The 21400-nt window shown below is 36.2% G+C and overlaps 1 protein-coding gene across 2 annotated transcripts in view; it reads left to right on the top strand.

Annotated features, from left to right (window-relative positions):
* SPOCK3 (SPARC (osteonectin), cwcv and kazal like domains proteoglycan 3) overlaps window positions 1–21400 on the top strand; it is a 212369-nt gene that overhangs the window by 146967 nt on the left and 44002 nt on the right. For both annotated transcript variants that reach the window (XM_055700841.1, XM_055700840.1), the window contains one exon: window positions 11174–11288. In XM_055700841.1, the coding sequence (XP_055556816.1) occupies window positions 11174–11288 (115 nt within the window). The remainder of the gene's footprint in view (window positions 1–11173; window positions 11289–21400) is intronic.

The raw sequence follows: 21400 nt of genomic DNA, 5'->3' as shown, positions 1-21400 counted from the left end.
ATTTTCTGCTTATAATACATCTGTAATTTAGAATTCTAAAATTATTATCGAAAGGGGGATGATGTTTGTGTGGTGTTCAGTTATATGCATATTGATCTTATTTAGTGGGCTTTAATAAGACATACTTGGCATTCAACATTGTGATACTAGACAAATACATGTTATCAGAGCTCAGGCATATTACGTTTATGGCTCTCAAATAAAACAGTTCTTCAATCAGACCACAGAAAGCTGTCTGGGATTCAGGTTTTCTCATGGGCTGCCTGGTAACTGCATTCACTTCCCTCCCAAAATGATTTCACTTTAAAATATCCAAAGCCACATATGGAAACACACATCCAGAAGTTTCTGGGTTTTGTGAATTTCACAACACTGGCTGTTGCTGTGAAGTTCCTCTTCACTTCAGGAGCCTTTGAAATGTTAATGTACACGTGCCATCCTCCCTCTTGGGGGGGAAAAACCCTAAGAAAACCCAAAGAAGAAGAAGAAACCTTGAAGAAACGAATTGTTGATGTTCAGAATGTTTTAGCCTCAACTAAATTCTTAAGGTTCTCCTGAGAATACGGAGTCCTTCAGGAAATATGCCTTTATTCTACCTTCATCAGTTTTCTTCAGGGGTGTGGTTGTGATCTATCCCAGCTGCGGTCATTTCTTGTCTGAAGTGTTTATTTACATGCCCGATGACTTCTGAGCTGTCTGACCTCTGCTAAATTTGCAAGAAGCAAGTAACAATAGACCTCTCTTCCACAAGTTAAGACAATGCTGCATGCTCTGCTTGCTTGGGTTTTTACATCAATCATGAGATCAAAGTGAAACTGAGTACTTCTGAACAAACAGATGTACTCTTCCATGAGATCTTGAGTAAACAAGAAAAAAAAGTCTGAAGGAATAACTTAAGTCCTGAAAGAACAGATCTAGACAGTGATGAGAATTGAGAGAGACAGACAGCGAACTGAAAAATATGACTGAGTATCAGAGGTGGGTCCTCTGAATCATAGCAAAGTTTCAGAGGAAAAAAAAAAAAAAAAAAAGAACATCATAGGCCACCATGGGCTAAGTGGAAGATAAAAATTAGGGTTTGTGGCAACATTTGCCGCTCTAGCTCTTCATTCAGAAAATTACATGTGGAGCCTTGGCTTTGTTTTGTCCAGTTTTTAATCCACGTATGTTTGCGACAGAACAGGGAAATCTTTTGTACATTTTAGAAATTAAGTACTAACAGCAAAAAGTAGGAAGATTTAGGCTTAAGAACTTAAGAACCTAAGAAAGTTTTGAGCATCTCTACACAAGATATATCTCTTTAAGTTCAAGAAGAGATACATGTAATCCAGGGAAAACCAGCCGTACTTTGGAATATTAACTCCCACTTGTGCAACAACACGTTTATTGCCTCACAGGGTGAAAACCGTTATGAATGTGGAATTTCATAAACATTTCCTTCACTGATAGCACATGGAGCCTTCTGTCTGGGTCTGTTTAATAAATAAAATTCAGTTCTTTGAGTTAAAATAAATTTTAGCATACATTCTTAGGTGGGTGAAAAAACAGAGTTAAGAGCTGTAGAGGCAATGTGGTGGTAAGAACACTGAGGGCTTAGGTGTGGTATGTCAAATTTCCAAGCCAAACAGATGAAGGTTTCACTTAAATGTAAGTAGCTATACAGAATTAATTTTTTTGTTTTCCCCTTTTTCCCCCGCAATTGACATAGTATAGTTTAAATATCTTAGAATCTTGGATGGGATAACCCAGCATGGACTAGCTATATGTCCATGCACATAACTTTCATTACTTTCATTATTTTTCCTGTAATTGAGGACTAATGAGCACGCCCTTTAGATGCTATTTTAGCTCACATATCACTTTATAAATATTTCAACTTAGAGATAATTACATAAATTGAACTTGTTTACTTACTAATGCAATCAGCGAGCATGGCTTAGGAAGCCTTATCACATTAAAAATACAGTGATAATGCATGTTAATAAGCAATAAGCAGATTCTTTTAACAAAAAATTCCGTGCTTTTGCAAGCTATTTGTGTCATATTTTATAAGGCTTTGTAGTTTTGCCATTACTTTCATTTTCCATTGCCATTACTCAGAAATTTGCGTGTCAGATGAAAATCAGTGAAGAACTTTTTTGGCTGATTTTGAGCCAATATAGTGTTATGAAGATGATGTTTTAGCAGAATTCAATGGTTTTGCTCACGTTTTAAATTTTTCTTTGAATATTAATTTTTAAATTTGAAGTGGGAAATTGAAAAATGTTGTTGGTTTTGTCTGAGCAATATTCCTTTTTCTATCTCTCTAGAAATTTTCTCCAAACTACAAAATGGTGAATGCCAGGAATGAGATACACCAAGGATCTCATGTACATATGGTGTTGAGGGAACATTCGGTGCATCTGTAGCTTTGGTCTGCTAAATATGTTGAAATTGGAAACAAGGAGCCTGATGAAGTGCTGAAATTTAGACTATATGGACAAGAGCTCTGAATAAGAGCCAGAATTTATAGACTTGAAATATATGTGTGTGTATGTCAGAAGGATATTTTTTATTAAGCACGCTTACAAGAAGCTATTAATATATTTTAAAACTGTGTTAGTGTTTATAATGTTTGAATAAGCCAAGAATAGAAGGAATAATATAGGTAAGAGTAATATGGTTATATATTTTCATCCCTTTTGTTAATCCGTTTTTTTAAAACACACTCGTAAATATTTTTTGGGTTTTTTTTAATATATATTTGAAATACTTTGTTTTTTATAGAATTTATTTTCTCTAAGGAATATTGAAACATTAATTCAGATATGAGGTAATATAGTAAGGGTTTTTTACACAAAAATTACTAGAAGCATTATTATTAATACTTCTTAATTCACTGGAAATAGTATTTTTCAAGTAGTTCAGGGTTTTGTCACTTCGCATTTATTAAGCTTTACGTGCTGATTTGATGGTATAAAATATTAGTTTACCTGTTTGCAAAATGTATAGAATAAGATGGTGATGTATATATTTACCAGAGTGGTTGGGTGCCTGAAAATTCAGATGGCTGATTTGAAAATCAGGTGGATCCTTGAAAGGATTTCCACCTGGAACATCACCTGAGCAGCATTCACTCTGCCCACCTTGCCCCCATAATTAGTGACAAGAATCACCAACCCAGTTAAAACATATCAGAATTTCTTACATATTTTACTTTAGAGGGCTCAAATCTGAGGCCATTATTTCACATAGCAATTTGCACAAAAAACAGCAGAAGCAAATTTGGACCAGGGGACTGTATGTAAGCTTTGTGAAACAGGTATAAAGTGAGAAAATGGGGAACATGGTTAAGCAAAATAGCATGAAATGAAGCTGAAAGCACACGGTACTGAGTACTGGTAATCAGAGATTATCTTTTCAGTGTCATATACCAGGTTCTAAAAACGGAGAGAAAGCAGGGATGTGTATTGATGCATGAATGGGGAGCTCTACAGGAGAGATTTCTACCAATAAGACACATGATTATGCTGGAAGAAGCACTTCATTCTCTTCTTCAGCATTTATCTTTGTGGTACTCTAGCAAAGAGCTCTTTTCTTATCCTACAAAAGTCTTCTAACCGCCCATTGTTGATCATCTAGAAAATAGGGAAGAATTGTGAGCATTTTTGGTAGGAACATGTAAATTTGAGAGGATATTCCAAATTCTCTCAGCCATTCAGTTTATTTATTTATACTATAACAGCTAGGTTTCTCTGCTTGACCTGTGAACATTCAGTTGGTAGGTAGCAGTGCAGAAGGCTGTGGTGGACAACTTTTCTAATACGGTGGTAAGATTTTGGAATTCTCCAATGCTTACCGATATCCCCATTTTCACCTCCACTAGATCACTTATTCTCCTCTTCCATACCCTGGAAGGTTGGTTGGAGCCGGGTGAACAAGGGTGTGGAAGAGCTGAGGAGTCAGAAGTAGGGCCTCTTACTCTCTCCCCTCTCACTGGTTGGTGTCAGAACCATTGTCATGACCACAGTTGGTAACAATAAGAAAAAAAACCTATTAACTTTGTCCCTATATGGAAGTATGTGTTCAAATTAAGTATTTGTAGCATATGACCTAATAATTATTAGGTGACTCTGAAGTTAATTATCCATCAGCTCATTTTTTTCTTAGAATTAGATGGCATGCCCTATTTAATTTTAAATGCACAGGAAAGTCCTGGACATTTACAGAGCTCTCATTATTGAGACAAGGTACAATTAAAAGTGACAGTTACCTTTCAAAGATTAAACACTTTCTACAGTTGCATAAGTAGTAGTTATTGGTTGTCTAAAAAGTCATTTACTAAATGCTCAGCATTAAATATGATGGTGTTCTAGAAAGCATTTCTGTGTCATATACCTCACCAGATGAAAATTTCTAAAAGACTGTAATTCACATCGAATTTGCACTTCATTGATGCTGCAAAGTTATATGGTAGAGAAGTGTGTGTTGATGTATCTCTCCAAACTTCAGTCTTTCAATATTAAGGGCTTGAAGCTCGTGATGGATGGGGTACGCGTTGGGAGGCCAGGTGATCGCCCTGGCAGCCGACCTCCATCTTTATCTGTAGGGTGTACCAGCTCTGCTTCCAGCTGCATGGTCTGTATGGGGGGAAGGCAAGGAGGAGCTGGAGGGAGCATCTGAGATGGCATCTGAAGGCACTAGTGTGTGAGCTTCTGTTCCTCGCTTGCCAGAGAAATTGCTTAGCTTAGATGAGAGAATTACTTAGCTTTAGGTAGTTATTTTAAAAGCTGCTAGATAGTCCTGACAAGACAAAAATATGGTGGAGAAATGTTATCTTACCTCTGAGGTAGTAGCATTCTCAAAAAGGAACGGAAATTAGCCTGTGAGAAAAAGCTAATTGATAAAATACTGGGAAATGCCAAGTTAACATTGCACAAGCGCTGTTTGTCTGTCTTTTTGGGTAGACGTGCGATGAAGTCTTAACTCTGTTGTCGTTTCTTCCACAGGGCTCTCGATTCACTTAACACACAAAACAGACATTCCTCTCTTGTATCTAATCAGTAATTTATTTTCTCTGCACTGTTCAGTACAGTCTTATGTCTTTTATTATACAGTAGCCACACAGTTAAACTAAATTCCTCATCTGCTTTAATATGTCTTTATTCCCTGTATATTCTGAGAAGTCTGCAAATAGTAACTAATTTACAGTCTCACACACAGTCCCTCTGTGTGATATGAGTGTCTTGTTTTACAAATCGAAGATGGTTCTGCAGATAAATGGAAGCAAAACCAGTTATTTCTGAGATTTTGGTATCCAATTGAAAGACTTCTGTTTTCGTATTTCACATGACAAAGCATTTATATGTTCAACTCAATTTTATTTTAGTTTATTGAAAAATACTTAACATGTTCCCAAATCAAATCTCAGGTGTCAGGAGCTCAGGAGAGCACAAATACACTCAGTATCAAACAGAATTTTGCTGGAGTTATCTAAGATCCATCGACCAGCATAAGTGTTATTTTCCTTTTCTTTTGTGCATTTTCTCTAGTTCATTCATTACACGTCTTTCAATCTCCCCAGCAAATAAACAAGATTCATGCAAGTAATAGTCTCTTGACGCTGGTTCGTGCCCAGAGCAGGGCTGCCCTGTACTTCCCCACTGAGTAGGCCTGATGCCATCCTGCCCACTCATTTCCTCAAAGCAAGATAAACCACACAGGTGTCATTCCTGACAGGTTTAGCTAATCCTGATTCTAAAGACAGTGATTAAGATTCAATAAACTTCTCCAGCAATTTATTTTAATACTTCACCACCCTTATTATTAGCAAGTCTTCTTAGTATCTAATCTGAAACTTTTCTGTAGCCATTTAAGCCAATTATTTCTTGTAACATTTGTCATGGGATTCTTTTCAGGGATCTTTCAGATGCCTTTTACCTGTTTGACAGCTTTTACGTGAATCCTCATTTCTCAACATTGAACTTCCCCACTGCTTGAGTCTCTTCCTTGGTTTCTTAGTGACTGTTTGCTAGGCTTTTGATAATTTCTGTTACTTTTTTTTGTTTGTTTACATTTTCCAATTAATTCCTGTCTTGTTTGAAACCTTGTCACAAAGCTGAGCAGGGTGCTCTATTGTAAGCAATGCCAGAGCTGTGCGGGATTATTTTACATATTTTGTAGGTTGCAATCCTCTTTATATATCCTGTTACAGTAATGGTGTTAAATACCATTCAATTGTTCATAATGATCACTAATTTTTATTTTTCCTTTGGAACGGATGTCTAGCCAGTTGTTTCATAGGTTTTATTTTAAACATGATTATTATGTCTACCTGAGTACAATATAGCAGTTTTCTATATTGAATAGCATTATATTTATAGCCTATTTCAATAATATGAGTATAGTTATTATCTTACTATCTTTAACAGTTATTCCAGAGTCTTGCATATTTAATAGGATATCTTTTATTTTATCTTCCAAGCCATTTATGATAAGGCGGAATAATTCCAGGGTTGTGACTCAGCCTTGCAAAAGTCCACTCAGTGCAGCCTTCCCTTTTAAGTGAGCCATTGATACCTGCTCTCTGAGGGCCACTTCCCACTAGTTTTGTACTCATTTTACAACATAAGCACACAAATAGCATACTTCCCAGTATGGCTTACCATGTTGCAATACAAAAAAGTGTGACAAGCCTTAGTAAAATCAAGGTACTTGGAATCTGCTATATCTCTGTTTTCTAGACATTCCTCCATCGAATGAAACTATTTGCCTGATAAAACCCTATAGCATGGTCCATCTCCTTTCTTCTAGTTGCCCAGAAACCAAGCTTCAAATCTGCTTGTTTTTCTAGGATTTCTGAGATAATATTTCCCCTCATTATTTATTTTCTTCATCTTTCATTCATTTACAGTCTAATAGTACATTTTCTTTCCTTCACAGTTTCTCAATGGCTACAAGATTGCTCAGCCAGTTCAAGTGTTCAGATGCAACTATCAAATTCAACTAATTTGAAAACTTCTAGACTGTATAATTATTATCCAAATACTCTTTTTCGCGTCACATAGAGATTTTACCTGTGTATACGTGACATTTGTGCTGACGTGTTAGTGCTTTCCCTGGAGGTTTCCTATGTATTTGAAGTTTACCACGTTTTCCAAAGTCACAGGTTTTATCGGTGGCCTCCCCGTATATTAATGAATTGCATACTGTCATTCACACTTGAAAAATTAGGTCAGTTGGGCACAGGAGGATGGTTTGGGGGGTTTCTAAAGACAAATGTGTATATATAGAAACGTATGATATTTACCTTGAACTTGGTTTACAAGTACAAGGGAATTTGGGCTTCTTTGGAACTTACTGTAGTAAGTGTATCCTGTCCTTGTATTTACGCCAGTCAAATGCACATACAAATAATAGGGTTTTTCCCTTGTATTTTCATTTTTTCATTATTTTGCCATGGAAAAGTAGATTGTTTGGGGTTTTTTTTGCATTTTGGGGCAAAACTAGACTCTTTTTATGTACAGTATACAGAAGTCTGTTTTGCAGTCTTTGGCAGGTAGCTGCTTTGGAACGGAAAGTGGCAGAACTTAATGAAATATATTACTGTCATTTAATCTTCCTAACTCTGTGACAGTAGTTCTAAGAGCAGAGCTCAGGTATATCAAAACAACGTACACTGTAGTAGTTGTTCCAGAAATATAACTGTTCTCATCTTTACTGTAGTAACAGTAAAGCTGCCTGAGTCATGTCTAAATATGACATATATTCTTTGATGTTCTTCCCACAGATTTTAATTGCTTGTCTGTAGTTCACTAAACAACTGCTTTGAGCAAATGTTGAAGAATGTTGAGTCCATTTAAGACTGAACAGGTTTTTAAACAAGCAGAATATGAGTAAACAAATTGTGTTTTTCTGTGGGGCACTTGACAGTACAGAAATTAGGAATTTTTCATTATGAAATATGTTGCCAAGAGACCTTGACATGGTACATATTTTTTGTATTGAAAGGGGGTTGTGTTTTGTTTTGGTTTTGGTTTGTTTTGTTTTTTTTTTTTTTTAGCACTATGCAGCATATTGCTCTGAAGTCAGAAATACCTGTTCTTCTGTCTTGAAGCAAAATGTGTGAAAATTCAAACAGTGGAAGCATATTTAGAATCAAACATACAAATGAGACAAAGTGAAACTCCAGTGTAGAAAACTGATATGCTAAGAGGAAAGGGGAATCTAGATCAGAAGTAAAATGCTAGATATATTCAGAAGTAAAATGATATTTTTTCATGCATATGAGGGATTGTGATGAAAGCAGAACAAGCAGCATGACATATTTTCTCCATATAGAAAAGTCACTAATAAAGCCAAATACACGGGAATCATTTTAGTACTATAACATTATAGTTCATGTATTTTTCTGCTGTTTAAACTATTCAGATATTTTCCCCACAAAAAAAATAAAATAAAATTCATCACTGTTTCCAGCACTACCTTTCCTTTGTACCACTGCTTCTCATTTGTGTCCGCATATTCTTTATGCCACGTTTCTTTTTCTATAGTTTTTATCCCAGGTATGTTGCTTGCTTTTTTTTATGAGTTTGAAAGTGACGCTGAGGGGAGCCTGACCCGCCGTTATTTAGCTGAGCTGCCTTGGCAGTATCCCAGTGCACTGTTTGTTTAGGGAACAAGGACAAGAGGTTTTAACCAATTATGTTCCTGCTGTCATTAGCTCACAGAATATTGTCGGAACAGCCTATTGATTCATTTCTGACTTACACAAGCACCATGATTTTGTTTTGTTTCTGGAGACAAGATACCTGTCTCTGCTGCCTGCCTGTCCATAAAATTAGTTCAGTGAGTGTAAGGGTTGGCATGCCTGTGAATGGGAGTACTGCTTGGGAAGTGTTAGTGACCTTGCACTCACTGACACAGGTGGCAGTGACTGTGGCAGGGGTTGGGCATTAAGTTTTTCTTCACATTTAAAAGAACAGTATTGTTTGCAAATAGGACCAGATAGACAACTTTAAATAAAAATGAATCAAAAGGATTAAACTCAACATACTATGTTAGCTGGAGCAGCTTTGAAGTATTTACTCATTCCTTCAGCAACCTTCAAGTGGAACAATATAGAAGCATTGGAGTTTGTAAAAAATAATATCTCAAGAACAGAATTAAAGAAATATTCAAAAAAAGTATTTATTTTGCACTCATCGTATTGTGATTCTCCATAAAACAAACCTGAAATGGGATTATATGTCCAATTTTAAGTGGTCGTCTGATTACGTTCAGTCACCAGCATGAGTAATGAAAGCCTAAAGCACAGATACGTGTAGCTTTGATTCCTTAAGCTACTAAGAATGAAGAATAACAATTCTCAGATCTTAAGTAAAGGAAGGTATCTCTTTTCAATAGAAACATGTATTATATTTGGGCTATGATCCGTTCTACTAGCTCTGAAGATTGTTTCAAGTATTAAAATATGAATTAGTTCACACACTGTCTGAAAGGAGGTCTGGCAGGCATCGTGGCTAATGCAAGCACCCTTGCTATGCAGCCAGGATAATTGTGCAAGGATACAAAAGCTATTCAGTTGTTTCATAGTCAACGTGCACAGAGCAGTTTGCTTTGCTGTGCTTTTATGGTCCTTTGTGAGACACTAATGCTATTTGTATAGCTTTCAGCTGGAGCAGATCTGTTGTTCTTTTTCATTAGAATTAAAAGATTCTTTTAGCCCCAGTGTCCTTTAACCATGCCTTTTTGGCCAAAGGTAGCACATTCAAAACTGAACTATGATGATGATTTTACTTAAATACGCAAAATTTGATGTATTATTTCCTCTCTTCTGTCTTTTTGGTATTGGCAGTGGTGCAAAAAGATATTATTTCAATACAATGATGCAGTTCATCTTGTGCTAGGTAGGGAAATGCATGGGAGTGTGACAGGGTTAGAAGCCTGCATAAAACATAGATAAAGTTCTGTAAATTCACAGTACTTACATCTGCATACTAGTGAAAACTTTGAGTGCAGTTTTTCGGGAGGCTCCTTTATTCTTACACAGCTACAGGGCTCCCACCCCTTATCCATTTTTGGGTGTGTGAGAGACGTCAACTTCAGGGTTTGTCAGAAATCCTGGTAATTGTATAATGGAATTGCATTAAACTGAAGTTAGATACCCAAACAGAAGACAATCAAGGAATATAAGGCACAATTTCTGGTGAGACTGTACTTCTGAAGTGTTGTGATACATAGAAAACCCTTCATATTTTTGTTACTTGAACTGGTTTTCTGACTCCTGCACTTTTAAGTTATATTTCTCTTACCTGACCAATGAGATATCGTCCATCCTTTGCTCAAGGATGAAGTGTTCTGCGTAACAGTCTTACTCCTTTCCTTTCCTTTTCTGAAAAAGCTCTTAACTGCTTTTTTTTTTTTCCTTTGTTTTGGTTTGTTTTTTTCTGATACTACGTTGGCAAAATATCCTGCAGAAAGATCTGTAGGTCAAGAACTTTTCTGTTGGAATAGAAGTTCAGCTTTTCAGTAAGAATGACAATGTTTACAATAATGGTATTTACTATGTATATGGTCTTTAACTATGTTACTTTTATATGCTTGAAACACCATTTCTTGGTTAGATTTAGTTAATTTTTGTATGGTTTCTGGATTGGAGATCTAAGTCTACAGATCAGAACCACACAAACTGTTTCTATATTGGGAAAGACTCATTGTGCAGAATTGCATCAGGCACAGCTTTCAGTTTCATTTTTTATTGCTTTTTACTAGAATACTGTCACCTTAAAGGTAGAAAATTAACAGTGAATTATTACAGAATTTATTAAATCACTTCCTATCAATAATTAATATTGTTATATTGTTTATTTGTTCATATAATACAAACAAAATCAATGAAGTCTACTGCCATTTAGTATGCATATACAAATCAGTCTAACACCATGAGTGCATTTATGCTTGAATTGAGCCTGAAACTGTAGCCAGGTTAGGGAACAAGAACAAAAACTTTCTACCTCCCATCTAATCTAATTCTTAGTACAAAGGTAGCATATACTGCAGAAGTTTTTTCCTAGCACCTATGTCTGCAGAGATTTAAGCACTTCATGAAAGATTGCTTCAAAATACTTAAAGAGCTATAATTTTTATTATAAAAGATGTTTATATTAATGACAGTCATTCTCTCTCCTTACAGTGCAAATTAGACTATCAAGCCTGTGTCTCAGGAAAACAAATCTCAGTGAAATGCGAAGGACGTTGCCCTTGCCCTTCTGACAAATCCACAAATGCAGGCAAAAATGATAGGAGAGGTGAGTGATAGCAATTTGTGTGATATTTTTAACAGCTTGTTTCTAGAAGGAAATAATATTTTGTTCACTGAAGAGTACAGTGATCACAGACAATGATTATTATTGAATAAAACCAGCTTTATTTTATTCAAGGTTTTTTTTCTTTGCTGTAGTTTTTGAAATTGTGCCTACAGTAAAATACCGCTGTATTTTTCAAATGAAGCTATTGTGCTATGAGTTGTTGTTCTTTTTTCACTCTTTAATATTCCTCAAAATGCTTATGGCTGTACTTAAGACAAAGAAAAATTCATTCCTTGTTCATCACTGTTTTCAACTGACTATTCAAGAAAATGAAGTTTAATAGAAAAAAGGAAAAATTAAAAGTCCTTATTACTGTCATGGGAGCAAGCAGTTGCACTTAAACTGTGGAACTATTACTAAAGGCTGTCATTTAAAAGTGGGTTCTTTGTTTGAAAAGTGTTTGATAGGAATAAATCTGCCTCCTTTTGGACCATGCATGACATTAGGCTGCTGGAAAATGCAGTTGCTTTGCACTGCTTCTTAACCATCGGTGAAACTGGAGAAAAAAAAATGTGGCTAAGTGTATTTGTATTTCAGTGATTCCCAGCTGACTTTGAAAGGCGGTTGTTATACAAAAGAGGATATAATTCCTGAATGGAGAGCCTTGGTAGTGTAAAGTTTTAGGCCACCATGGACCTGAAATCCAAGAACAGCTTGACTGGAGGTCTGCATTTTTGTATTTCTTCAGACTGATCTCTGTTAGATTTAATTTTTCTTCTTTCTGTCTAGTCACAATTTTTATGAGTAAGCTAAAATCTTTGTGCACAAATATCCTGTATCCTCATTGGAAATACACCAAAATTAGTTTTTGAAGATCATAGGGTTTTTTGTGTAGCACCCTTGCAAGAATAAACCAGCGTTACATTCCTGGATTTTGTTAATACTGGTATTTCGTTATGGTTTAATATGCTATTCCAAATTTATTTTGCAAGAGAATCTTATCGTTTGTGTGATAAGCTGTAGTACTGCCAAAACTTTGGAGTTTTTTCTTAGTTTAAAAAATGAATTAATGTTCTTTTAACAGTGAATATAGATGACCGCTGCAAACACCGAGCTTTGGGCAGGATTACAATTCAATTTAAAAACTGCTCTGAAGCACTCCTGAAGGCCGTTTTTTTGGTCTTTGGCATTGTCATTGATTTTGGAATTACATATTAATCGAATATGTGTAATTAAATGCTCCCTATGCTATAAAACCTCTGCAAAGCAATACAGCCTTGAGGTTTTATAAAGCATTAATTTACAATTTCATGTGGTAACTGTAAATAAATAGATAAACCTGTCATCTGCTCACATTGCCAGCCTGAATGGGAACCACTGGCAGAGGCAGCCTTACGTGGGTAAGACGTGCAGTGCAGTCTGACGCAGTTCTCACTAGCAGCACGGTCTGCAACCCCAGCATAGATATGGGGATATTTCTTTAGCAGTGGGCATGAAGTGAAATCAAGATTATGAGCCAAGAAGCAACTCTCTGTGCGTAGTAGACCTACCATTCTCCAGTGATAATTTTTTTTAATATGGTAACATTGCCCTCAGTTTTTACCAAAATAAAATTAGCATTTTCTTTGCTGGAAGCTGTTTCACCTGGTGTGGTGATTTTTGTCTTTCTGTGTGTTCTTTCAAGCACATTCTTTTTTTGGAACTGCTGTACTTAAACACTGAAAACAATCTATAGACAAATTTTATTGGCTTCAACAAAATGGAATTGTTTTTAATTAGGAATTAACTCCTAGGATTAAATTCTTCTTGAAGATTTATGCTGCCAAGAGATCAAGATTACTTGCGCTTAGTTATGTAAAAGAGAAAGAAAAAAGATCCTATACGAGTATGGGAATTAACACTAATCCTGTCCTGACAGATTGTCAGGGCAAGCAAAATACAGGGCTTTTCCAACTGGTACATTTTACTGCAACATTGAAATCTGAATATAATTTCTTTACAAGGCCAAAGACCAGGAGACATGAGAAATGTGAAAGTGAGCTGAGTATCACTGCTGAAATTTCAGCCATTCTTGTAGCAGAATATGAAATTTGTTACAATTTTGTTGTAAAAATGCAATCAATTATTTTCTTTAAATGTAACTCCATTAAATGTTGTAAGCTGTATACGCACACGTCAGTTGCTTAGAAATTGACAAAACTAAAGAGGCAAAGTAAGATTAGTGCTCCAGTTTCAGAGATAACTTAAATGAAGGTTTCCTAAAATGCATCCCCTATCTAAGACAATTTTTCATTTTTTCAGATTGACAAACTCTTGTGAATTTTTGGTATATCTAGGGAGCAAAGTATGCCTGGAACTTTCCCAATATAGTCTTTGTGTGGAACTCCATACTCCTTTGGGAAGCAAAATTAAAGAAGTATTTAGAGAAACATAATTGCCTCTTAAAACGGATGTGAACCTAATCATAAAATCATAGGAAACTCTTAGTTGAAAATAAACTCTGAAGTTAATCTAATCCATCTCTGTGTTTTTTGAAAGCTGGCTCATTTTAGTGATACATTTAATAACATTGAACCTGACCTATGCGTATAGTCTGTTAGCTCGAATCCAAAAATGAAAGGGCTAAGAAGTTGATCTAGAACTAAGATTTATAAACTGCTAACAAAACAAGCAAAAAAAGGCATAATAAAATAAAGGTCTTTCATATCTTGGTTTCAGTTTAGTGAAAGCAGTGGGTGTCATATAAACTATGAACTTACATCAGGTGTTCCAATAATTTTTAAGAAGAAAACAAAAGAAAACTTAGTGTACTGCCATAAAAGAGAGGAAAGATCTGAAAAACACTGCAGGCAGTGTCAGAGGGAAGGATCACACAAAGTTAGAAGTAAATGAAGATGGGCAGTATGGAAGAGAAGAGTGGCTTAGGGAGTTGTTTAGAAGCGGAATGAGAAAGAAGGGTAAACCTGAGTGAATGGGGGGCACCACCACTAGTGACAGGTGCTAATAAAGAGACAAGTGAGGAAGCACTTCTAGGACCCTGTCTTATTTTCCAGGCATACCCATTGCCTTGTATCCTATTTTCGCCCTAATCTGCTTTTCAAGTATGTGCCAGGATTTGGGATATCCAGGTCATACTGGCTTGCACAGTTGTGAATGTAGGGATTTCACTGAGCTGGAGTTTGCAGGTCTTTATTTTCGTAAGCTTTTCTGAGTCTTTTTTCCAGTGGTTATGTGGAACCAGTAATGAGGAAGGCTTCTGTGCACTGCACATTTTACAAGCTTGGGGAGACTTCTGTTCTTGGCACTGTCTGGGCATCATTTTTTGCTCCAAAGAGTAGTTATGACGAAGAGGGTCCCCCATGGAGAGTCGGCCAAGTCACGACAATCGCACCAATATGGCTACATGCCGTGCTCACTTTATTAAACAAACAGGTTATATTTATAACTTAAACCGACCGCTCACTCGACTTTACACACAGGTGATTGGATAAAAGTTTCTGGGCCACGTGGGGGTCCGTGTCGCTGGTTGGTGGGCATGCTGCAGGTGCCTTATCAGAGTGTGCCGATGAGAGTGTGCTGATTTCGCGGTTCCCAGGACTTGCTCTCACCTGGCTTCTTGTTTGTGCGTAGCCTGTTTTCCTTCTCCCACTGCTTGTTCCCAGGACTAATTAAAACTGCTCTGCAGCTTCAACTAACAGGCCTGGGTGTCCAACCCAGACAATGGTAACGTATGTCCTCGGTCCTTTAAAAATCCCTCTACTCTATGATCCTTTTGCAGTGAGACATACTGAGCCCTGTCCCTTGCCTGTCTTAGAGGATAATGTTTTTGATAGTCCTGCTCTTTAGTCTGATGGATAACAAATATGCATGATGTGAAGTGTAGGCTTACCAACTGCATCACTGGGATAAGAAGATGAGACCAGTCGATGGGTTAGATGCAGAAGCTGCACTCATTTTTAGGGATGTACAAAGCCCTGTTCACCTTTAACACTTCCCTCTGCACACCTTGTCTGCTTTCCCTTCTGGCAATTCAGATCACCCATCCTCCCACCCATCCCCAAGTGCCCAGAAAACAAGCACTAGATCAATCCTTTTTTCATTCCCTTTTGGTCTGAAGCATCCTTATCTTCCATATTTAGCTATCTAAAAAGAATCAGTCGGAACTTGTAGGCCTACCGTCTGTAATGAAGTTTAGTCTGTTCCGTTACGATCACAGGCAAGACAGAGTAAAGGAGAACCTGTAGTGCATCTGGATAGTGGGATTTGTTTAAGCACTGGTGAGATTAGAGCTTTTACTCAACCTGACTTCATCTCTCACACTCCATTCACCCTCCCACCCAGCTGCCTTCCAGGCAGGAGGGCACAGCTGACCTGGGACAGTGAGGCAGAGAATTACCTTGGCCTCTGCTGTGCCGCTGCATGCAGAAACCTTCGGGTGTTGCTGGCCGTGCTCCCTGGGACTCCCCCAGTGTTCGTCCTCAATGTGTCTCGCTCATCTCCAGGATCTCTCCTTGTTTCCAGCGTCTTTCCACCAGCCAGGATCTTAACTGTCGTCTTTCAGGGACGCCTTCTCTCCAGAAAGCAATTTTTCCAGGACCTGCTTTTTCAGTTGCTATCACCCCACCACCCCTGCCCCAGTTTTTCCAGACTAAATCACCTATGTGCAGAGGCACGATGTGTAACCAGCCTCTTAATTAGTTCTGTCCCATGTCTCATAATTTAATGGAGGATTTGGGAAATGCCACTTCTGTTTTATCAAAATTTACAGCAGCCCATACCAATCACAGCTAGCAAGTAGCAGTCTTGTGCTTGAAGTGTTCAAAAGTTCAGTTTTAGACCTTCACAGACATACAGACTTACTTGCTATGTTTTAGTGTTCACGTTTTAAACTATTTTTTCACCTACTGCACTAGCACATTTATTTGAAGTTTGTTACATTAATTTAGTAATGTACAATTCACCAACGTACTCTTTCAGTAATTTAAAGTGTATTACAAAGCTTTTGGCAGTTAGCGATTGTGACTTTATTTAAATCATGTTTCCTTTCAGCCAGCTTGAGATTAAAACATTAACAGCAGAATTTCTTTGGGAGAAATTAGGTGACGATAATAGAGAAGTAGAGGTGATGAAGATAAGGCTTTTCTAGCAGAATGTTTTCTTGTCTCATTAACAGATTTTCATTTTTCTTCATGTAGTTTTTCCTTTAAAAAGTGTGGGTTTTAGAAGAAAATAGTTTTATTGAGTGCTCTTCTGTCATTTGTCACTTTTTTTCGAATTTTAACTTACTCTTTTTTTTCAGTTGTGTCTTTTCTCAGTATGTATTTAAGTAACAGGAAATTTTATTTCAGTTTTTCCAGTTTTCTAGTCCAGTACTGATTCATGTTTGATTTGTACTGAATCGATTTGAAACTGATGAATAGAAGCTCAAATGGACAAATGTGTGTAACATAAGTACATATTGCTGACATTCCTTAAGAAAATAAAAAATTAAGTTTTAAAATCTGAAAGAGTGAGGTTGTGGCAGAGTTCTTTCAAGTTCTTAACTGATTTCAAGGCTTTGGTACAGGAATTTTACTATCCTGTTAGAAAAAAGAAATATTTCATTTTGTAATCTTAATAGTTAATAATGGGTGGAAAACATCAATAAGAAGTTGGACAAAATGTAGTCACAACTGAACTTTCTACTTCACAGTAATGTTTTATTTTGCAGGTTGTTATCTTCAAAGTACTTTTCTCAGGTGCATTAGCTTCTTTTGATGTTAATATCAGTAATGACGTTGCAATTGCCTGACAAACTCAGTGATACCTTGACATGATCCCAAAAATATCATCTGCTTTTTAGTGTATTTAGTGTTGCTTTTTCTATTTTGAATTTTTAACAAAATGTTAAATGTATCTTTCTATAGCAGACTACTCATATTCTCAAGTAAGTATTTACAGTCCATTTATTGAACATGACAGATTGACTTGAAACCTGTTACATTTTATCTTTTTAAAATATATATTGAAATGGTCCTCATTCAGGAGATGCAAATGTGATGTGACGCAAAAGTTGTGATGAAAACCTTTAATGAAGAAGGATATGCTTATCAATATGGTTTTAACAAAAACCTGTAGCTGTATAATGGAAAGTTCACTTTTTCTTCTTGCTCTTTCAGTATGAATGAAAACAGCAGGCAAAAATAAAAGCTATTGTAAAAGTTACAATAACCTGTCTACTTTGGGGATAGTTTAACTTTGTTCGGTGACTTTGGCTATTCTAATTGTAATGAAATGATTCTGAAAACGTGTCTGACCCACTGTATAGTCTTGCACCCTATTAACCTGTCAGTACTACTAACTGTAGTCTTCTGTTAAATTCTGCAAAAGATTAATAATTAACTTAAAATAAAAGGTTTTGTTAATTCAGAAAGAGGAATGAATGCCAATAGCAAAATCTTCAGTCTTTAATAACCAAAAAATATTAGTTCAAGACATTACCAAAAAAAAAGATGGACAAGTGAAAGTCATTTTGTGCTGTTGTTTAGTTCTCATGGTGTAGCTCAAGACTCATGTTGTCTGTTTTTTCTACAAAAAGGATTACAGAGGTCTGTGGAATATACATCTTAGAAATAAGGACATAAAATTTTAACTGTTTATTTCTTATGTATCATTTAATATAGTGTATATGAACTTATATATATATATATATTTATGGTATAATACCTTACATTTTCTAGCTGACTGAAAGAGCAGTTCTGGCTTACATTGGATACTGGTTGAGGAGTCAGGGTAGGACTGTCATAAGCCAGGATCTGGATTAATCTATAATCTCCTTCTGTATGAAGTTTACTTTGTTTCCAGTCTAAATATTTCGTTGGATTTCTTTTTTACTAGCATCGTACTTCTATTACTAGTCGAGATACAGAAAACTAGTGATTCTAGATTGGTAAGTATTTCTTAGGAAAGTCGGGGTTGATGGACTTTTCACACCCCACCTTCCAGAAAATAAAATCGGAACTGACAGATAACAGCCTTCTCTGTGCATTTAACATCTCTCAAAAGCCACAGAATGATGTAGAGGAAGGAATATATCAGTCTCTGAAATAAAATTGTTTCACATCCATTCAGAAACTGAGATATAAAGACATCATTCATTATGCCTGAAATGATACCACATTTATTGCATCATTGCAAACATTTCCTTCTGTTTCTCCTTTACTTGTTGTGTAGGTTATATAGAGAAATTTATTGACTAAATAATGGAAAAAAATGAAAAAGTATAAATGAAAAAAGTATAAGATATTAATACCAATTAAAACCTTCAAGACACAAAATGGTGTTGCTGGACTGTTTTAGTTGGGCTTTTTGTTGCCTGGACCAAATACCCGGGGTATGACTCTCTTCATTATCACAGCACCCTAATAGGAGACAAAATGCAGATAACATCCCACTGGGTATGTCGGTCAAAGGAATATGCTTAATGAAGACATATGTGGCATTTCTGCATTTACAGGAAGATCCTCATTAAACATGATTTGAATGCTAGGACAGCGGGCGATTGTATGGCTGACAACTCTTAACTTGGTCAAATACCTTCCAGAGATATTTAAGAAAAGCATCCGTTGTCAGTTGGCTTAATTTGCTGTACTCTAGAGTTCATACATTGGGGAAATTTAACTGTTCTTAAATCCAAAAAGCTTGACAAAGTGCCTGTGTTTTATATCTCTGTCAAGCTGTGCTAACACTGTGATCAATGTGTGCTGTGATGTGCCCAGAAGCCTGGTCTCCCAGTCTATTTCAAAGATTTGGGTGATGTGTGCTACAGCATCCTCCCAGATGATGTCTTTGGATATGTTCTTCATGGAAACAAGGTTGGAATATTGCTCTGATACAAAGATAGGATGCAGCTGGGACATGCAGTCACACCCCAAAGCTCAGAATCAGTGGAAGGTTCTGCAGCTGAGATGGAAAATGCTGTGACAGTGTGGGTGAAACATTAAATACTCATTTTCATTAGCACTGAAATAGAAGAATTTGCTTTCAACAATTTTTGAGTTAATTTCTAATAAATCCTGTAGTAAGAGCTCACTTGACATTTTCACTAAAATAACAGAGATAAACTTACATTCATGAAAAAAAACCACAGGGCTTTTCATCTGATCATCTGAGGAGGGCTATATAGGTAACATAGGAAGCTGCTGTAAAGGGCATACTCTTTTGAGTCTAAGCTTTTGCCAGAAGGAAGTGAAAAGGCAACATTGCATGCTGAAAGTATTTTCAGTGAGCATACCTGACAAATTTAATCACAGAATATAGCTGCTCTCAGCTGCATCCTATTTTATACTGAGTACTGCCGAACTGTTAATTGCTGTGGAGAGATGAGGATAAGTAACAGCAGGATTAAAGACTAGGGATTCTGTTTCGCTCTGTGTGCATCAGTACTTGAAAAACAAATAAAGGGACTCTTTTTAAACAAACAGCGAAATAGCACTCTCCCAAATCCTCTTATTTTATTTACATAGCAGTATCTTCTCAACACATGACCTCAGCCACTCTTCATACAGTACAGGTATAGATGCCAAACCCCAGATTTTCTTTTGTTTGTGTTCAAAGGGAGCACTGAATGGTTTCCAGGCTTCACAAATAAAGAGATTTAGGGCCAAAAATAACATTTCTGCTAACTCCTTAATCTCTACTTTGTATTATTACCTTTCAAGGACAGATAGTACTATTTTGCAATTCTCTTCTCTTCTGCAAGATTAACCCCAGGACATCATAAACAATGTATACTAGAGCAATTAGGCCTGATGTTATCAGTGATCAGTTATGGGGTAGCCAGGAGAAGCCATTTATAGAAGAATAAACAAATTTCCCATCTATAAGATGAAGAAGTTCATGCTCAGTGATCAAGGATAAAATTTAACTTTCAAACCTCAAATAAGACAAAATTAACTCACCAAAGAAAATGACTGTTATAGTGCTGTTCAGAGTTTATTTACAAATATTTTAGTATGTTTTAAAATATTTCCCAAAAGATCTAATTATAGCATCTGATTTTACGCTGCCATGCTTGTTGCAGAAAATAAGTGACTTGCCTATAAAAACAAGTACAAAGAAAAGCATGCTGATTTTCATCACGGAGAAACTACTCTGTTGTTAACTTTCTCTGAAGAACATGCATAGTAAAAGGAAGGAGACAGTCTCAGTAGTTTGGGAGTGTAGACGGTAGCAACATTTTATACATGCGAGTTAAAATTGCATTAGGTAATTGTCAGCTTTCTAGTCTACTGCTTTTCTTAGCCTTATATTTATGATTAAATAAAATATTTTTCTTACATAAGTGTTACTGCAATTCTATAGAGTGCAACATTAAAGGAAAACCTCTGTGCTTTTCCAGTGGCTTAATTTTCATTAGCAAATGTTGCTGATTTTTCTCAAAATAGTCTTTAGACAAATCCTGAAGTGCTTGTGCACAACTATCAGTGGAAGCACTCAAAACCAGGCATTTGTCTCATCTCTTTTGGCTTGTACTGTTTGAGATTAATGTCACTTTGGGCTGACCAGAAAAATCAGATCTGGGCTAGTATTTCTGCTCTTGCATTTATTACTGTCATCAGCATGAATCTTGCCATTGATTTCCATATAAATCAGTTGTAACACACTGACTCAGTTTTCTTGTTAGAAGAAAAGAAATTATCTGTAAGTAAGCTTTCTCACTCTACTAAATGTTTCTGAACTCTACAAACCTTTTGTGATTTTAAAGACGTTACAAAACTAAAATGTGTTGTTGTATATCCATTTTAGTTCTTTAGATGGTATTGACTTACCAGTAAATGTCCATTTTGCTTTTATTGCTTTTTATAGTATAATACATGGTATTCACATTTAAATCTCAAACCTGTTCATCTTAGACCTATATTTGTCCAGGCATGCAATCTAAAATGCTGGGTTTCACTTTTACTTCATTATATGCATTTACAGTGATGTTGAGCTGTAAGGATATATTATGTATAAATAGAAGCTTTTTGAAGTTAAAGTGAAAACTGATGCATTGTAGATATTGATGCTTTGAAATTTGGTCAGGCTGATTAAGAATATATTTTTTTCTCTCTGTTGGATATAAGGTAGAT

The sequence above is a fragment of the Falco cherrug genome, chromosome 1 (genome assembly GCF_023634085.1).
Source record: "Falco cherrug isolate bFalChe1 chromosome 1, bFalChe1.pri, whole genome shotgun sequence".
NCBI classification, from domain to species: Eukaryota; Metazoa; Chordata; class Aves; order Falconiformes; family Falconidae; genus Falco; species Falco cherrug.
The sequence above is the reverse complement of the archived record's forward strand: the minus strand, read 5'-3'. Positions and strand labels throughout refer to the sequence as shown.